Below are 16,046 nucleotides of genomic sequence, written 5' to 3'. Positions count from 1 at the left end.
GCTTCATCTTCCTCCCCTTTCCCACCAACTTACAGTGGTGGCTATTTGCTTTGCTCAAATTCCATAAAATACCATTTCATCAATCACATTTTTAAATTTAGGTAAATCATTTCACATCAAAGTTATTATGCTGGAAAAAAATAAAATTTAAAAAATACTGGGCATGGTGGCTTAAACTTATAGTCCTAGTTACTGAGTAGGCTGAGATGGGAGGATCACTTGAGCCCAGGAGTTCAAGGCTGCCAGGAGCCACGATGCTGCCTCTACACTCCAGCCTGGGAGACAGAGTGAGACCCTGTCTCTCTAAAACAACAATAACAACAACAACAACAAAATGGGAAAAAAGAAAAAAAAACCAAAGGTATTATGTTGAATTGAAATTAGGGCAGCATATAAAAAGAGCATTTTAAGATAAAACATTGCAAAATAAATCTGAGTTTTAAGTTTTTAATTTTTAAAATAACTATGTGGCTCACCCTGCTTAATTGCATTTTAACATTAATAAACACATTTTTTCGAGAGGTCCCTTGGGGCGTTCCTAATAAAGCAGCTGCACGCTCAGTTCCCCTGGTAGTTATTCCTGGCTCTTGCTTTTTAATTGGAAAGACCATGACTTGCATTTCTTTCGCGCCATCTCAGGGGGCCTGGAATAAGGCTTGGTAAATCCTAGGTGATCAATAAAGGCACAGCTATTCTTATCTGGTGGACACTGCTAAATGGCCAGAATTCTGACCTGTGAGTGCAAGGGACAGTTAAATGGCCTTTTAGAATATATATCACACAGCAGTTTGTTTTTATTGTGAGTTTCCCATATTCTTGCGAAGTCATTAGTATTCATACATTGCGTTACTATCGTTGAGACGGGCCACAAGCTCAATAAACCCGCGCTATATCTTTTGTCAGTAAAATCTCATTAATTTGGGCTGCTTTGAGATCTGGAGGTAATTTGGACAGGGACTTTTTCATTGTTTATTTTTTCTTCGTAGAGCAAAGAGTGGAAATGAAATTCAAAGGGGTATGTCTCAAACATTTAAAATATTTTCTTTTCAAGTACATTCAGGCATTTTAGAAATCCATTTACATCACATGATGTGCCAATTTCACATCATTCTTATTTGCCTATTAAAGCAAATCGCCAAGACTCTGTTCTTGCAGCACATTTATAGACTGGTTAGAGTTGCAATGTAGCCTCCAAAACAATCCCACTGCATCTCTAAAAATGCTCTATAACGTGCACTCTGTGTTATTGATACTCATCTCTCTCCAAATATCCTAAATTAGAGGGTTTTCTGAGCCTAATCAGTACTTACATAGTATATTGCTTCTAAAATTTTGAAATTACTACATTAGTAGTTGCTTAATTATTTTGCTATTAAAATACATAATTATATTGCTTGAAAAGTATTTATAATAAATACAATTTATTATATAGACTATGCAAAATGTTGAGATTCATTCTTGAGTGTGTGAAGCAATGTTTTCCAGCATCTTAGTGGGGGAAAAACAGTAACCTCAGGAGGTACTTGGACAAACGCTGTGATTCAATGGAGTGACACCAAAGGCATTCCACATGCTAAGGACAGCTAGAGTTCTGATTCGTAAGTGTGAAATTTGTGCTTCCAATAGCTGTCGGCTAAGAAAAGGTAACTCAACTAAACCTGATCAATGGCCTGATACTGAAAAACATCTTAGGCTAATGAGTGGACATGACATAGAACAAGTGTTTCAAAACCAGATTTTGAGTTTTTGTTCTTTTAAATAAGGCTGCATGGGCAAACAGTCAGCTAAAGAAATGACCAGGATAAGAATGGAGAGATTTTCATTGCCAAAGGGTATTGCCTTAGGGCTTTTCTTGGGCAGTAAATATTTTTGAGCCTGCTCAACATGCTGCACACACATGCCAATATGGCAGTGCATGGAGAAAAATTGAACAAGATAGGGGTGAATTAAGGAGATAACTGTGGTCATTTCGAAACACAGGTTGCCGTGGCTACGCTTTTGGTTTTCTTTTTGTTCCCCAGAACTGACACTGTCTGCACACTGGTAATCAGCATTAATGATGTCACCGGCCATGCAGGTCTCGTTATGAAATTAGCTGCTCTGCCCAGTATCTGATTTGGCAAACCAGCTCTTCACATATGTGCCAATGCATGCGGCATTCTGAGAAGAGTCCCGGGAAACGATCTGCAAATTGAAAATGAAGACGTCCAATTTACAGTCTCTGGATTTAGGTGGCACTTCGCATTCTTCATGAGTCTAACATCAGCGAAAAAAATATCTAATCATGAACTGCTTTTAAAATGTTACATTTAAAAATATTAGGAATTTAATGTTACTGCATTTCTTGTGTGTCTATATGTAACAAATTAATTGACACATCTTTCTCTCCTTCCTCATAATCTCCCAGCAACATTAATAATAATAAAAAAAACTTTTTAGAAAACGTGAATTAAGAAAAAATCATATGTAAATTCACTTTCCAGCTGTTTCATTAAAAGCGTTTCAGTATAGCGTTCCTGATTAGAGCATTGGAAAAGGAAGGATTTTGCAGGGGAGAAGCTGGTTAGCATGCAGGACTCACTGTGGGGAAGGTCCGGACAGGGTTGAGGTAGCTCTCATTCGGGGTGTTGCCCAACTTGGAAAGTGCAGCCAGGAGTCCCTCGGCCTCCTCCGACTGGCTCCAGTGGTAGCGTTCCAGGTTGAAGAAATGAGCCACGACGTGGATGGCTAGGATGAGGACACGACACCAAACATGCACTCTGTGGCTTGCTTCCTCCCTACTTACTAAAAAATACAATGTCTCTGTGCTGAAATTTCTCTTTTCTGGTTTTTGTCATCGCCAAAGAAAAGTGATTTATGTACGCATCTTTCCCAGTGCTTTGAGCAGAGTGGATGAATACTTCCGAAGATATTGTACAATTCTCCACATTCATTTAAATTATATCCATCAATAAAGTAAATCTCGATTCACCATAATTTAAAGTGTAAAGTTATCATGGAAGTGGAATAAATGTTATGATGTCTCAGCATAGCTATATGTGTTATGATTCTAAGAGAAATAATTATAGGTATAGCTTCTTAAGAAGTCGGAAAGCATTATTTGAGAATACTGTACATTACACATGCTGATATATATGTATATGATATAAATGAGAGATACCAGGAGAGATGTTGTTTTTGTTCTCTTTCAGACTCTGTGTTTCCTGTTTATTCCTTTACATATTTTAGTATACAGTAGTCCTCCCAATCTAGAGTTTCACTTTCCCTGGCTTCAGTTACCCAAAGTCAACCACAATTAGGAAATATTGAATGGAAAATTCTAGGAATAACCAATTTGTGTTTTACGTTGCATGCCATTCTGAGTAGCATGATGAGATCTCATGCTGTCCTGCTCTGTCCCACCTAGGATGGGAATCATCCCTTTGTCCAGCATACCCAGTAGCCCTCTTGGTTGTCAGAGCAGCTGTCCCGGTATCTCAGCGTTTGTGTGCAAGTCATCCTTATTTTTCTTAAAAATGGCCCCCAAATGCAAAAGTGGTGATGCTGGCAATTTAGCTATGCTAAAGAGAAGCCATCAAGTGCTTCTTTTCAGTGAAAAAGTGAAAATTCTCTACTTAATAAGGAAAGGAAAAAAAAAAAACTGTATGCGGAAGTTGCTAAGATCGACAGTAAGAACAAACCTTCTACCTGAAATTGTGAAGAAGAAAAATGACATTTGTGCTGGTTTTGCTGTCACACCATCAACTGCAAAAGTTACAGCCACAATGCATGATAAGCGATTATTGCTGATGGAAAAGGCATTACATTTGTGGGTGGACGACAAGAAAAGGAACATGTTCCAATGGACGGCAACCGGGGTCAGTGCTGTCCACCGTTTCAGGCATCCGCTGTGGGTGTTGGAACGTATCTTCTGCAGACAAGGAGGGACTACTCTACATGTATATATACCCCTACACATATTCACACATAAATTTGCATGTGTTATTCCTGGTGGATTGAAATAAGCCAGTATTTATGGAACTAAACATACCTTCTGTGTATTCTTCAGAAGTAAATGGAGCTTTCTAATTCTGGGAACTGGTGGTGTCTAAATTCTAAATGAAGAGAACAAGCTTAAGAACATAGCATCGTCTGGCCTGAGGATTCTGTGTCTGAGGCTGCTTTTTCCAAATCTGTTGGGAAGCCAGCAGTCACAGCTAGACAATGACATATGATGCTTTTCCTGCAAATGAAACTCCCGCTGGGTGGCCAGTTGATAACTGATATTGGGATCAGATTCAAGTGTGAAGTAAGGATTCATTGCCCAGGGTATAGATAATTTCCCAGTTGATATCTTCTTTTCTTCTGCACCCACAGTGAGAAGTAGCAGGGACTGTGACTATCATATAGGTTGTGAGTTATGGGATCCTCCATGGCTATCCATTGTGGGTTGAGGTGTGGAAGAAAGTGTGTCGGGGAAAAAGAAACAGCAGGAACTTCTGAGAACGGTGGTGTCATTTTGGTCCCTGTGGTCCTAGCAGCAGACTCATTTAGAAATGCTATCTTCTGTGCAACCTCTTTTCTTTGTCACCTGAGTTCCTGCTATCACCTTCTTTTCTGATTTGCAAAATTTTCTACTCATGCCTTACAACCCACGTCAGAAGTTGATTTCTGTCACACATTCTTCAATTTTACCAGCACAAATGATAGTATGATCACAGCACTTCTCAGATATTATCGTTGCAGTGTTTATTTATCCCTGCACTCCCTGGTGGACTTTGACTCCTCAAGGATGGCCTTTATTTGTCTTGAAATCTCAGCACCAAGCACATTGTTCAGTATCAGTATTTGACAATTATTTGCTTAGTGACAATGAGATTACAGAAAGGTAGAAGGGGTAAAGAAAGGGTCAGAAAATCAATCTCTAGATGCAACCTTGTTGGAATAGAGTTTTCTCTGCTGTTATATACATATTTTGCACATTTTTCTTTAGCCTTGAAGTTGAAAATCAGGTCAAATACACTTTAGGATGAGGCTCACTCAAGAAGGCAAAGCACGTGATAGTGTTTCTGCATGATGATGTTTACTGCCTCCTTATGGCTTCAGGGGGGTTAGCACCCACGAGGTACTATATTTCCTCCCGAGGTGCTTTGTCAACATAGATGGCCATGTCTATGAAGGGCCTGCCATGTCTATGAAGGGCCTGCCTTGTCTAGCCTCAGCATCCACAAAGCTGGAGAGGCTTATCTAGCAGTGGTCCTTTCCAATATGCTATGTTGCAAAATGAAAACCATTTGCTAAGTTGAACACAAACATTGTTCAGTGTTCCTAATTGCTGTTTTCTGATAATTACCTCAAAATCTCTTAAAAGCAAAGCTAACATATTGAATGTTTACTATGAGACAGACACTGTTATACATGCTGTAGGCATATTATCTGCTTTAACCCTCCTCAGGTATCAGCCTTCTTCTCCTTTCACAGACCAGTATCCAAAGAGTTAAGGAATTTATTGTTCATTAGTGATGAAAGTGGTTGAGTGGTTTGTGCAACTCAGTGCCTCATCTTTTGACCATTAAGCCACATTGCTTTGTTTGACTAATGGACAATTATCATATCTGATTTTTAATTGAAAGCTAGTTTTTTTCTACGGGCTTAGATAAAACTCTGAATGGTTTACCTGGTGTCTTTCTTTAATCTAGAGTCCAGCAGTTTCTAAGGCTTATGACTGATCACGACATCTGGGGTTCTCATAGTAGGCTGGCGTGAATGCTTCTTTTATATTCTGCCCCTTGACCCTTACTCCTCTCCACCTAGCTTTCTTTAATTCTCTCTCCATGGACCACAGCACTCCAGACTGGGGGTGAAGCTGTTCCCAATTCACAGAAATAGAAACTGAGCTTCGGACCAATTAACTGATGTGTTTACCATTGCATAATCCATGTGTGATAGTAAGAAAGAGAAGGCAGGATAAGTATTTTATATTGTATAATACTCTTTATTTATTCATTTATTTATTTTGAGATGGAGTCTCACTCTGTCGCCCAGGCTGGAGTGCAATGGCGGGATCTTGGCTCACTGCAACCTCTGACTCCCAGGTTCAAACAATTCTCCTGCCTCAGCCTCCCGAGTAGCTGGGATAACAGGTGCACGCCACCATGCCCAGCTAATTTTTAGTAGAAATGGGGTTGCACTGTGTTGCCCAGGCTGGTTCTTGAACTCCTGAGCTCAGGTAATCTGCCCTCCTTGGCCTCTCAAAGTGCTGGGATTATAGGAGTGAGCCACCATGCCTGGCCTCATATTTCCTAACGTTCTTCTTCCCTGTAATGAGTTGTGGTTCACAATTTGTTTCCTGTTAGATTGATTTCCACAGGAGAATTTGACACTGTCAAACTAAATTTAAGTATGTTGTTTGAATAAACAAAGATATTGAACTATTTATTTATTCTTCTCGCCAAGTCTCCCATCACAGAGCTGAAGATACTAATGAACGAGTTCGAGAAAGCCCCAGACGCTTTTCAGAAGGCAGCTTTTGAGGGAACGTGTAAAAACTATTCTCTCCAGTATTTGCCACTCACTTTAAAGCTCCTGTCTTACATGTTCCCTTGCTCCCGCTACCTCTATTTTGTTTTCCTTTTACAAGGTAGAAGATAAAATGTGGAATATTTTATTTATCTCAGGAATTCTCAGAGAACAATGCTTATGCCTATTTTGTGTGTCTGAACATTTTCTTTTCCTCTTAGACCTGATCCTAATTTTACAGCGATCTTGGCTTAGAACTAAAGATACACCAACCGCTACATTCAGAATTGTTGTGACTTGATAGGTAGCAGGGGAGATTCAGTTTTGCTCTTTTTAGACATTACATTTTGTATTCCTTCCTTTCTGCATTTTAGGTTTTAAAAAGCATAAGTAGCCATGCTGTCTGTTACAGGGACAAAGCTACAGAGACAGGATAAAACAGTGACGTGGTTTGATTTTTCTCTCTTTTAGTCATCAATATCGTGTTATCAGATTTGATATTGGTATGTAACAGAAAGAATACTGAAGAGACTATTTCTCAGTCACTTCTTTCAGACCCTTTTCTCCATCTGTGAAATGGGTAGATTGTACTAAACAATGTTCTAAACCCCCTTCCAGCTGTGTGGCTCCCGTGTTGTCCTCTGAAGTTAACGGGGAGCATATTTATCATCTAAAAGGGATTTGTGGACCAATATGGAAGTAATACAAACACGAAGCTCAGATTTTCATGTTTCCAAAGTCAGCTCTGGCTCAAATGGAGCTCTTCAGTCTTGCAGTAAATCCAGCGCCATTAGCTATGCGGGTGAGCTCTTCCTGGGCCTCTGTGGACCTTCTACAGAACGCACTGCTGTGCCCTTGGAGGACTGCAAGACACATATTTCCATAACCCACCCAATTGTGCCAGGCTAAAAGGTGCTATAACTGGATCATTCCACAATTTTATGTTCTCCCCGAAGTACTTTTAAGAGAGCAGCAGTTTTGGAAACACTACACATGCGCATTTAATTGGTGTGTGAACTTCCGAGTTCAAAAAAGGAGCTTTCATTGAAGAGTAAACAAAAACAACAAAAAACCATAAAGGCTACTATTGGAGCCAGTGGCCCTGAGAAAGTTCTTTTACCTTCCTTCTTTCTTTCATTTGATTTTTCAGGAGATCAAGGGGAGCATAATTGAGGGGAATCTTGCAAGTGTGGTCAGTCCTTGCTGTCTTTCTGCCTGCCTGTCAGTGATAACAGTCATTTTGGAGTTAGCCACCTCCCAATAAGCAGCCTTTAGAAACAGGGACCCAGGGACAGATTCTGGCTATGCTTCTGCAGCCACAATTTGGCTGCAAACTTTTAAACCTGTGGTCTGATTTCGGTCGGAGGATTCGTTGACTCTGGCACCCTGTGCGTGCCATGCATTTGTGAATCACATTAAATCCTGTCTACAGGACTGGGGATTTAGCCTCCCTGGAGCTCCCAGTGACTCAGGCAGAACTGGTGAGGAGCGATTCTGGAGGGGTCAGGGCTGAAGAGTTTGCTCCTTTAGGGCTACTCTCAACCATGGGTCCCAGATCTTTATTTCCTAGGCACCCTGATTCTGTGCTCTCTCCTCTCACCCTGGCCTTGTTATGTTTATCGATGTTTGTAGACTAATTTTAGCAACTCATCAGGACCTGCACTCGGGCAATTGTTCACTCCTGGAACCTGGCGGAAGCAAGCTGCCCACTCTGCCAGGGAGAGCTGCCTGGGCCACTACTTAGACACCCCTTGATGGAAGCTCGAGCTCCAAGTACTACTTTTCAACTGGAAGGGTCCTCAAGGTCTGCTGTGGACCAGGGACTCCAGAAAGATCTGCATTAATAAGAACGAAGAGGCTGTGAAACTACGATTTTTATACCCGTGGGGTTATAGGTCCCTGAAAATGATTTATTAGCGTTTAAAGAATGCTCCGGCGGCTCTTATCACAGGCAGACAAGCAGGAAGGCAGGAAGCCAAAAGAAGTGTTCCTGTCACTGCATTTTTCCCGATGTCCTTGATTACAGATACCATTGTTTTGCCTCTTTCCTCCTCCTCCCTCGTTTACTTCCACCAGTCTCTAATTACATCCTTTAATGATTTGACCAATTAAAGCCTGCAGCTCAGCTTATAGGGGAACGGATGAGAAATTAGAGGTTGGCACGCAAACTTCGATGTGGTCGCACTTTTTCCAAGGTTACACACCTCTATTAAGCCAGCCGGCTATTTGAAATGCAGCATAATGGGCGAAGCTAATAAAATCAGCGCAGGGACATTTTCAGCTGCTCCCAAGTGAATCTACCAGAAGAACAAAATGTGAAAAGCAGAGGTGTTTCCATGAAACCAAGGCTTAGCGTTTTTTTCCTCCTAAAAGTGCAGTTGCCAGACGCATTTCTCTGTTCATGTGAAATGTAATAATTGCTTTGTCAGGGTTTGGGAGAAGCTGAGAGCTTTCTCCCCAGCCTCCAGCCTTTGCAGGGAGTGGAAACACTGCAGCACTGGTGGTTGCCATGGAGGATTGGGATGAGGGGCACTTTGCTCTGGTCACAGTTCTGACCCTGCTGGGGGAGCCCCAGGAGAGAGCTGGGAGCCTGGGCAGGCCGTGGGGTTCAGGAGGAAGGGGGCCAGAGAGAACACTTGATTCTCTCCAGGGATGTGTGAGGGAGAGAGGGAGAAAGAGGACCCTGCTACCTCTGGTTGCAGCAGAATGTGCATAATTATCTTGGACGATTAGCATCGTTTGAATCTTTTCACTCCCCACACTGTTCAGTCCACCCCAGACTGCTCATGACTCCCTGAACAACTCACACATGTGTGTCCTGTACCATTCCCAGTGATTCTTTCAACCTCTCTGGCCGGCTGGCCGGCTCCTACTCATCCTCAGTTTTGACCAAATTTGTTGAGGTCCCTGTGTTTCAGGGACCAGGGCAGCCAAGATGTGCAAGGCACAGGCTCGGCCCTGGAGGTGATCAGCATCTGGGGAATGAATTTCACTCTGTGGTAGAAAGTATGACCTTAGACCCGTCGGTGAAGTGGCTGCATTGGGGGAGGTGGCCAGGTGATGAGTCATGGGCATGGCCGTTTCCTACCCATTAGCACGCCCAGGACGGCAGAGCATTTCAGGCAAAGGGGATCCCAGGAGCAAAGGCACAGAACACTCAGGAACTCCCAGGAGCTGCGTGTGCCTGAGGGAAAAGCCAGGGCGGTGTAGCAGGAGACAAGACTGAGGTAGGGGGCACATGTGAGGTCATCGGAGCCCCTGGTCAGCAGGCTAAGGACTTTGGATTTGATCTTATTTGCAATAGCAGCAAGTGAATAACCCTGTGTTTTGCAAATTTCCAACTAGGTCTGGTCCCAACAATAATCTACGCCTCTCACTGAAATGGATAGATTGTTTTGGTGATTTCCCCCTCTTTCCAAGAAGGAGTTTTGCTCTTATTGTGCAGGCTAGAGTACAATGGCACGATCTCTGCTCACTGCAACCTCCGCCTCTTGGATTCAGGTGATTCTCCTGCCTTAGCCTCCCGAGTGGCTGGGATTACAGGTGTGTGCCACCATGCCCAACTAACTTTTGCATCTTTAGTAGAGATGGGGTTTCACCATGTTGGTCAGGCTGGTCTCAAACTCCTGACCTTAGGTGATCCACTCACTCTGGCCTCCCAAAGTTCTGGGATTACAGGTGTGAGCCACCACACCTGGCCTGTATTAGAGCTCTTTCAATTCCACAGAAGAAAGAGCATGAGGAACTTATGAGGTGGCACACTACCAATCAATAGCAGGGATATAAAATAAATTGGTCGCCTGATTTTAGTCAACTGCTGCTTATACTAAAGTATACTCCATCCCAAAACAGCCCTGACCACACTAGTTTCAGAAAGTTATAGTTGCTATCAGGGTATCTTTAACATGGAGGACATTCATTATATGTTTCTAATGTGTTGGTACTATTGATACATGATTGCATGTAAAGAAATATACATGCCCAGAAGTTTAAGGGGAACACTATTTCATAACACACATTTTTCTTTGCTATCTTTTTTTGTTTGTTTGTTTTTGATATAGGGTCTCACTGTCTTGTCCAGGCTGGAGTGTAGTGGCACGATTTTAGCTCCCTACAACCTTCCCTCCTGGGCTCAAGAGATTCTCCCACGAAAGTCCCCCATGTAGCTGGGACCATAGGCCACCACACCCAGCTAATCTTTTTTGTATACTCGGTAGAGATGGGCTTTCATCATGTTGCCCAGGCTGGTCTTGAACTTCTGAGCTCAAGCAATTTACCCACCTCAGCTTCCCGAAGTGCTGGGATTACAGGCATAAGCCACCATGCCCAGCCTCTTTTCTGATGTATTTCGATGCTGTTTCTCCCCGCTTCTCTCTGTAATATCTTTACAACTTTCCCTTAGAGTTCCATTCTGTCTTAAAGCTATTGTACTGTGATAATATTCTTACCATTTTACTGTGTCATGCAGAAATCAAGCTATTTAAGATTTTAAAGGAAGCCTAGAGATTCCTTGAATTCCTTCTTTGATGAGACTATCAAGGAGCAAGCTGGTCCCTGTTTGGACATCACGCATCATGGGGAATTCAGTACTCTTAGGGGAATTTCATTCTAATTTTAGATAATTTTCAAGGTCCGGAAAAGACTTCCATTCCTGAGCCAAAATCTGCTTCCCTGTCTTTATTACTTCATGCATTTGCTAATTTATGAAAGGTTATTGGTGCCTACGCACACTCAGCACTATTGTGGGCCTTGGAATACAAAGATGAACCAGCAGCTGATCTTCTCTAGACACGATGTCTTTTTATTCTTATTTCCTAACTAGCTACAAAGACCTTTTGCAAAGCAGTTTTCAGGCTGGATTAATCCAGTGTTGAAGACAATCAGTGGGAGCATCTCCCCATCATGTCTCGCTGCACACCCAAAGTTGCGTTAATTGGCACTCGGGCACCGTCTGTCATGTCTTGTTGCTTAATTAAATTCACATTTGTTTTGAGTGTTCCTTCTACTCTGCTATTTTTTTATGCATGAGAGGATAAAAACAAATGAGGAAAACATTTTATAGTTAAATTCGTTTGAGAGAAACAGTCCTGAATCATAACTCTTTATTGTTCAGATAGCCTTTTATTTCAATGTCTTTGTTTTCCAGCAAAACCACAAGCTGGTTGATGACTGCTCCTCCTCCTTTCTTCCTCATCAGAGTTTAACCTTGGCCTTGGATGCTAATTTCTAGTGCTTCCTCTTGAATTAGAAGTATCATAATAACAATAACACTTTGTATGCCAGTAAAGCTTCATGTGTTTTCAAGACCCTTTTATATACATTCCCTCAATACAATTCGGAACTTAACTCCCATGATCTTTCTTTTCTTTTTTCTTTTTTAGTGCCCACGATACCATTTGACAGTCATTTTCCTACAACTGTGAACAGGATTTTGAACAGAGGTCAATTTTATTTCCAGTGTGAATTATCTTGAATAACAAAGTGTTCCTTTTTCAAGTAAGTATTTATTATTGTATTATTAACAAGCTTAGCTATTCACAAATGAAGTTTCACCAACTTTTCTTTGACAGATTGAGGTCTTGGTTGGGGAAAACTCATATGTAAGTATAAACTGAAAATATAAAAACCCATTTGTATAAGGTTTACAGGATCAGATAAAGGGCAAAGATTTCTTTTATCTGAGGGTGAGACTTGAGGAAGCTGGAGTTAAAACAAAACTATGAAGTTAGGCATCAGATATTGTAAAATCCATCAAGCAATGAATAAGTACTTACTCGCATTGACAGCTATCCCATAGGCGACCAGTTTGTGAAATTTGAGGTTTCTGTCTAATTGCCTCCTCCATGGTCCTCTGCAGCACTAGAGTAAGAACAACAAAAAAATGCCTGATTTATGGAAAAATTACAAAGAAAACAGTGTCATGCAAGTTAAGAGAGTAGGCATCAGGCGTTGCCTCTAAATTGCTTAAGGTGGGGCTATGTGACACAAAAGTTAATGGCCATTAGTCAAACAGGCAAATCAAAAGGTTATTAGGTGCTTTGCTGAACTCTCAACTCAAAAATGATAGACTTTTTTGTTCTCTGGTTATAATTCAAAACTTTTGAATAAATCTGCCAAAATGCATGCCTCAGTCAGCTTCCTTGTTTAGAAATTTAAGGTGACAGCCATCATCCTCATCCGTGTTTTTTTTTTTTTTTTTTTTTTGAGACGGAGTTTCACTCATGTTACCCGGGCTGGAGTGCAATGGCGCGATCTCGGCTCACCGCAACCTCCGCCTCCTGGGTTCAGGCAATTCTCTCGCCTCAGCCTCCTGAGTAGCTGGGATTACAGGCACGCGCCACCATGCCCAGCTAATTTTTTGTATTTTTAGTAGAGGCGGGGTTTCACCATGTTGACCAGGATGGTCTCGATCTCTTGACCTCGTGATCCACCCGCCTCGGCCTCCCAAAGTGCTGGGATTACAGGCTTGAGCCACCGTGCCTGGCCTCATCCGTGTGTTTTAAGTAGTCTACAGATTATTCCATATTCCATATACAAAGCAAATATGCATCTCTATATAAACATTTGTAAAATCATCATGATGATTATACAGGCACACCTCAGAGATATTGCGGGTTTGATTTCAGACCATTGCAATAAAGCAGGTCACATGAAAATTTTGATTTTCCAGTGCATATAAAAGTTATATTTATATCATACGGTAGTCTATTAAGTGCACGATAGCATTATGACTAAAAAAAAAAGTACATGCCTTAATTAAAAAATACTTTATTGCTAAAAAGTGCTGACATAGAGACACAAAGTGAGCGCCTAGTACTGGAAAGACGGCGCTGATATACCCACTCAACGCAGGGTTGTCAGAAGCCTTCAATTTGTAAAAACCGTGGTATCTGAGAAGTGCAATGGAATGAGGGATGCCTGCATAATATGATATTTTACCTGGCATAGGTTTTTGATGATTTCATTTTCTGTATGCTATTTTGTTTGACAGGAAGCACAGGTAAGTTCCTAACACAGTGAAATCAATATAATTGGGAAATATGCCATTATGTTTGGTAGAGGTTAAAATCTAAATACTAAAATCTATGTGCTGCGATTGTGCTTTTTGGGATGAGAACCCAGAGGGATGTCTCCTGGTGGCATTTGTCTCAAAAGCGTGTTTGTCTTCTTTCAATCAGAAAGGATGATGGTTCCAACTATTATAAGGCTTCCATCTTCATGGTGCAAATGCATCAGGAAATTGTTGAGCAATGAGTTCAGTGTCATGTCAGAAATAAATGGCAACAGCAAAGCCACATCAGATAGATGCACTGATTACTGCTTTTCAGTTTTAGACCTTCTGTTATCTCTTACCACAAAAACAAACCCAAGTTTAAACAGAATTACTGAGAATTTCGTAATAAAGTACATTCTTGTTGTCAATGGCACTTATATGAGGAAGTCATAACAACTGAGATTATTTCAAATATTTTAGTACTTACGATACTTGTTCCTCTTATGAATGAAATAAGGTTTCGACTGATAGGTATTAGAATTAGCATGCTGTTAAAATTCAGGCACAGTGCAGATGCTCGCGCCCAAGCCAGTGTTGACTGTCCATATGTAAAGACATAAAAAAGAGATTCAGGGAAAACAAGCATCCAGGGAAAATAAAATGCATTTTGTTTTCTGAAAAAAATAATGTTTAATTACAAACTATACTTACACCCAAAATAACTCGTGTGTAATGGAAAGACTCCTCCTTTTCATACCAGCAGAACGTGTCAATAAACAGATAAAAATTCACTCCCAGCCACGAGAGCTAGAGTAGAAAGAGAAGAGAACTGATCAATACTACCTTCAAGCTTTTTCTCTGTTCAAAATCGCTTGGGGTTCTTCTTTTAAAGTGGAATGAAGAGCTTCTCAATATTAATCAGAATTACTCCACATATTTATTTCTCATAGATTAGTTTTTAATAAGATTATAATGGTTAGAAATTATTACCTTTATAAAAAGGATTTTAAACACGTATGAGTTATGAGTCAACTTTAAGTGATTTAATGAAACTACAAACCTTAATCAACATTGCTTGACAATGATGTCAAGAAGGAGGAAATCTTTAAAAACAACTCCTAGAGTTCTCTAGAAAAATTCCAATTTCATAGTCTAATTCAGAGATGTCATCTGATTTAGAGAAACATTCATACATTATGCAAAAACAAACTACTTGACTTTAAAAATAATTAAAAATGAGCTCAATCGGAAAACAACTTTGCATGATTCTATAAGGGTAAATTAAATATATCTACTGAATGTTTTCTAACAAGTTTTAGTCTTTTAACTAGAGTAATACTTCACGCTTTTTAGTGTTCCTATACAAGCTATCCTAAAAATCAAAGACTACTTAATCTATACATTTAAAGTTGAATAACAAAAATGATACTTACTACTAACACGACAGAGAGACCCTCATTCAAAATCCAGCACCCCATCATGATACTTGTTGCTCTTCGGCTGTCAGCAAATTTCCTTCCCCTCACCTGTGTCTGGATGTTGAGTCCTTAGTAAGGGCTTCCCTAGTAAATTATTTTGTCTTTTTGTCATAGGAAGCAACTACAGGGAGCAGCTCTCGAGGAATTTCTAATTAAGAACTTCTTGCCAAGGGCACATCACCAAGCTGACATGCCTCATGACCTGGGTAAATACAAGGCAAGTCTCTGTCTAATGACTCCTTTCTTCAGAGATTTTATAAGAAAAGAAAGCTGGTTTTATTAAGTTGTCCTCATGTACTTTATACCCATTTGTTTTCTACATGATTGCAGGCAAGATGATAATAAGTCTTTATGTAAATTTGAGAAATAACCTAACTGCTGAAGGCTGTATATAACAAAGCACTTTCTCTGAAGCTTTCTCTGTTTGTTATTTTTTTTTCCACTTTTTTTTTTTTTTGAGACAGAGTCTTGTTCTTTCACCCAGGCTTGAGTGAAGTGGCACGATCTTGGCTCACTACAACCTCCGCCCCTCTGTTGAAGGGATTCTCTTGCCTCAGCCTCCTGGGTAGCTGGGATCACAGGCACACACCACCATACCTGGCTAATTTTTGTACTTTTAGTAGAGACAGGGTTTCCCCGTATTGGTCAGACTGGTCATGAACTCCTGACTTCAGATGATCCACCCACCTCGGCCTTCCAAAGTGCTTGGATTATAGGCATGAGCCACCACGCCGGGCCATATTTTTTCCACTTCTTTGCTTCCTTTTTCCCTCGTTCAAAAAAGTTCTCTATAGAAGACAAAGAGTGGGGGCTAAATAAATGTGAATCAAACCATCTTTCAGAAGATGGTGATAAAAGATTCTAAAAAACATCAGAGGGAAAACTCATATAAATCTAAAAGTGTGACTATAAAAAATGAGCTTCTTTGTGGGACTGATGTAATACATCTCATCCCCCGCCCCCAGCCATACTTGTTCCACCTCTGCAGCCAGTGCAAATATTCTTTCAGACTCCAGTGATCCCAAGAGGGGCTGCAAGGGAGCCTTGTCCATCTCTGATTTTATGTAAGTCATAAC

At 40.8% G+C, this 16,046-nt stretch overlaps 1 protein-coding gene across 1 annotated transcript in view; it reads right to left on the bottom strand.

Annotated features, from left to right (window-relative positions):
• The window catches only part of NOX3 (NADPH oxidase 3), a 59,654-nt gene extending 44,579 nt beyond the window's left edge, over positions 1-15,075 (bottom strand). The window contains exons 1-5 of the mRNA XM_032258802.1: positions 14,926-15,075; positions 14,204-14,299; positions 13,980-14,090; positions 12,273-12,357; positions 2,582-2,727 (exon numbers count right to left, since the gene is read on the bottom strand). Coding sequence (XP_032114693.1) covers positions 2,582-2,727; positions 12,273-12,357; positions 13,980-14,090; positions 14,204-14,299; positions 14,926-14,973 — 486 coding nt within the window. The 5' untranslated portion in view covers positions 14,974-15,075. The remainder of the gene's footprint in view (positions 1-2,581; positions 2,728-12,272; positions 12,358-13,979; positions 14,091-14,203; positions 14,300-14,925) is intronic.
• Between the last annotated feature and the right edge of the window lie 971 nt (positions 15,076-16,046).

This window comes from Sapajus apella, unplaced genomic scaffold, assembly GCF_009761245.1.
Source record: "Sapajus apella isolate SASKATOON/1434 unplaced genomic scaffold, GSC_monkey_1.0 scaffold105, whole genome shotgun sequence".
In the NCBI taxonomy this organism is placed as follows: Eukaryota; Metazoa; Chordata; class Mammalia; order Primates; family Cebidae; genus Sapajus; species Sapajus apella.
This window is presented reverse-complemented; position numbering and strand designations above follow the sequence as displayed.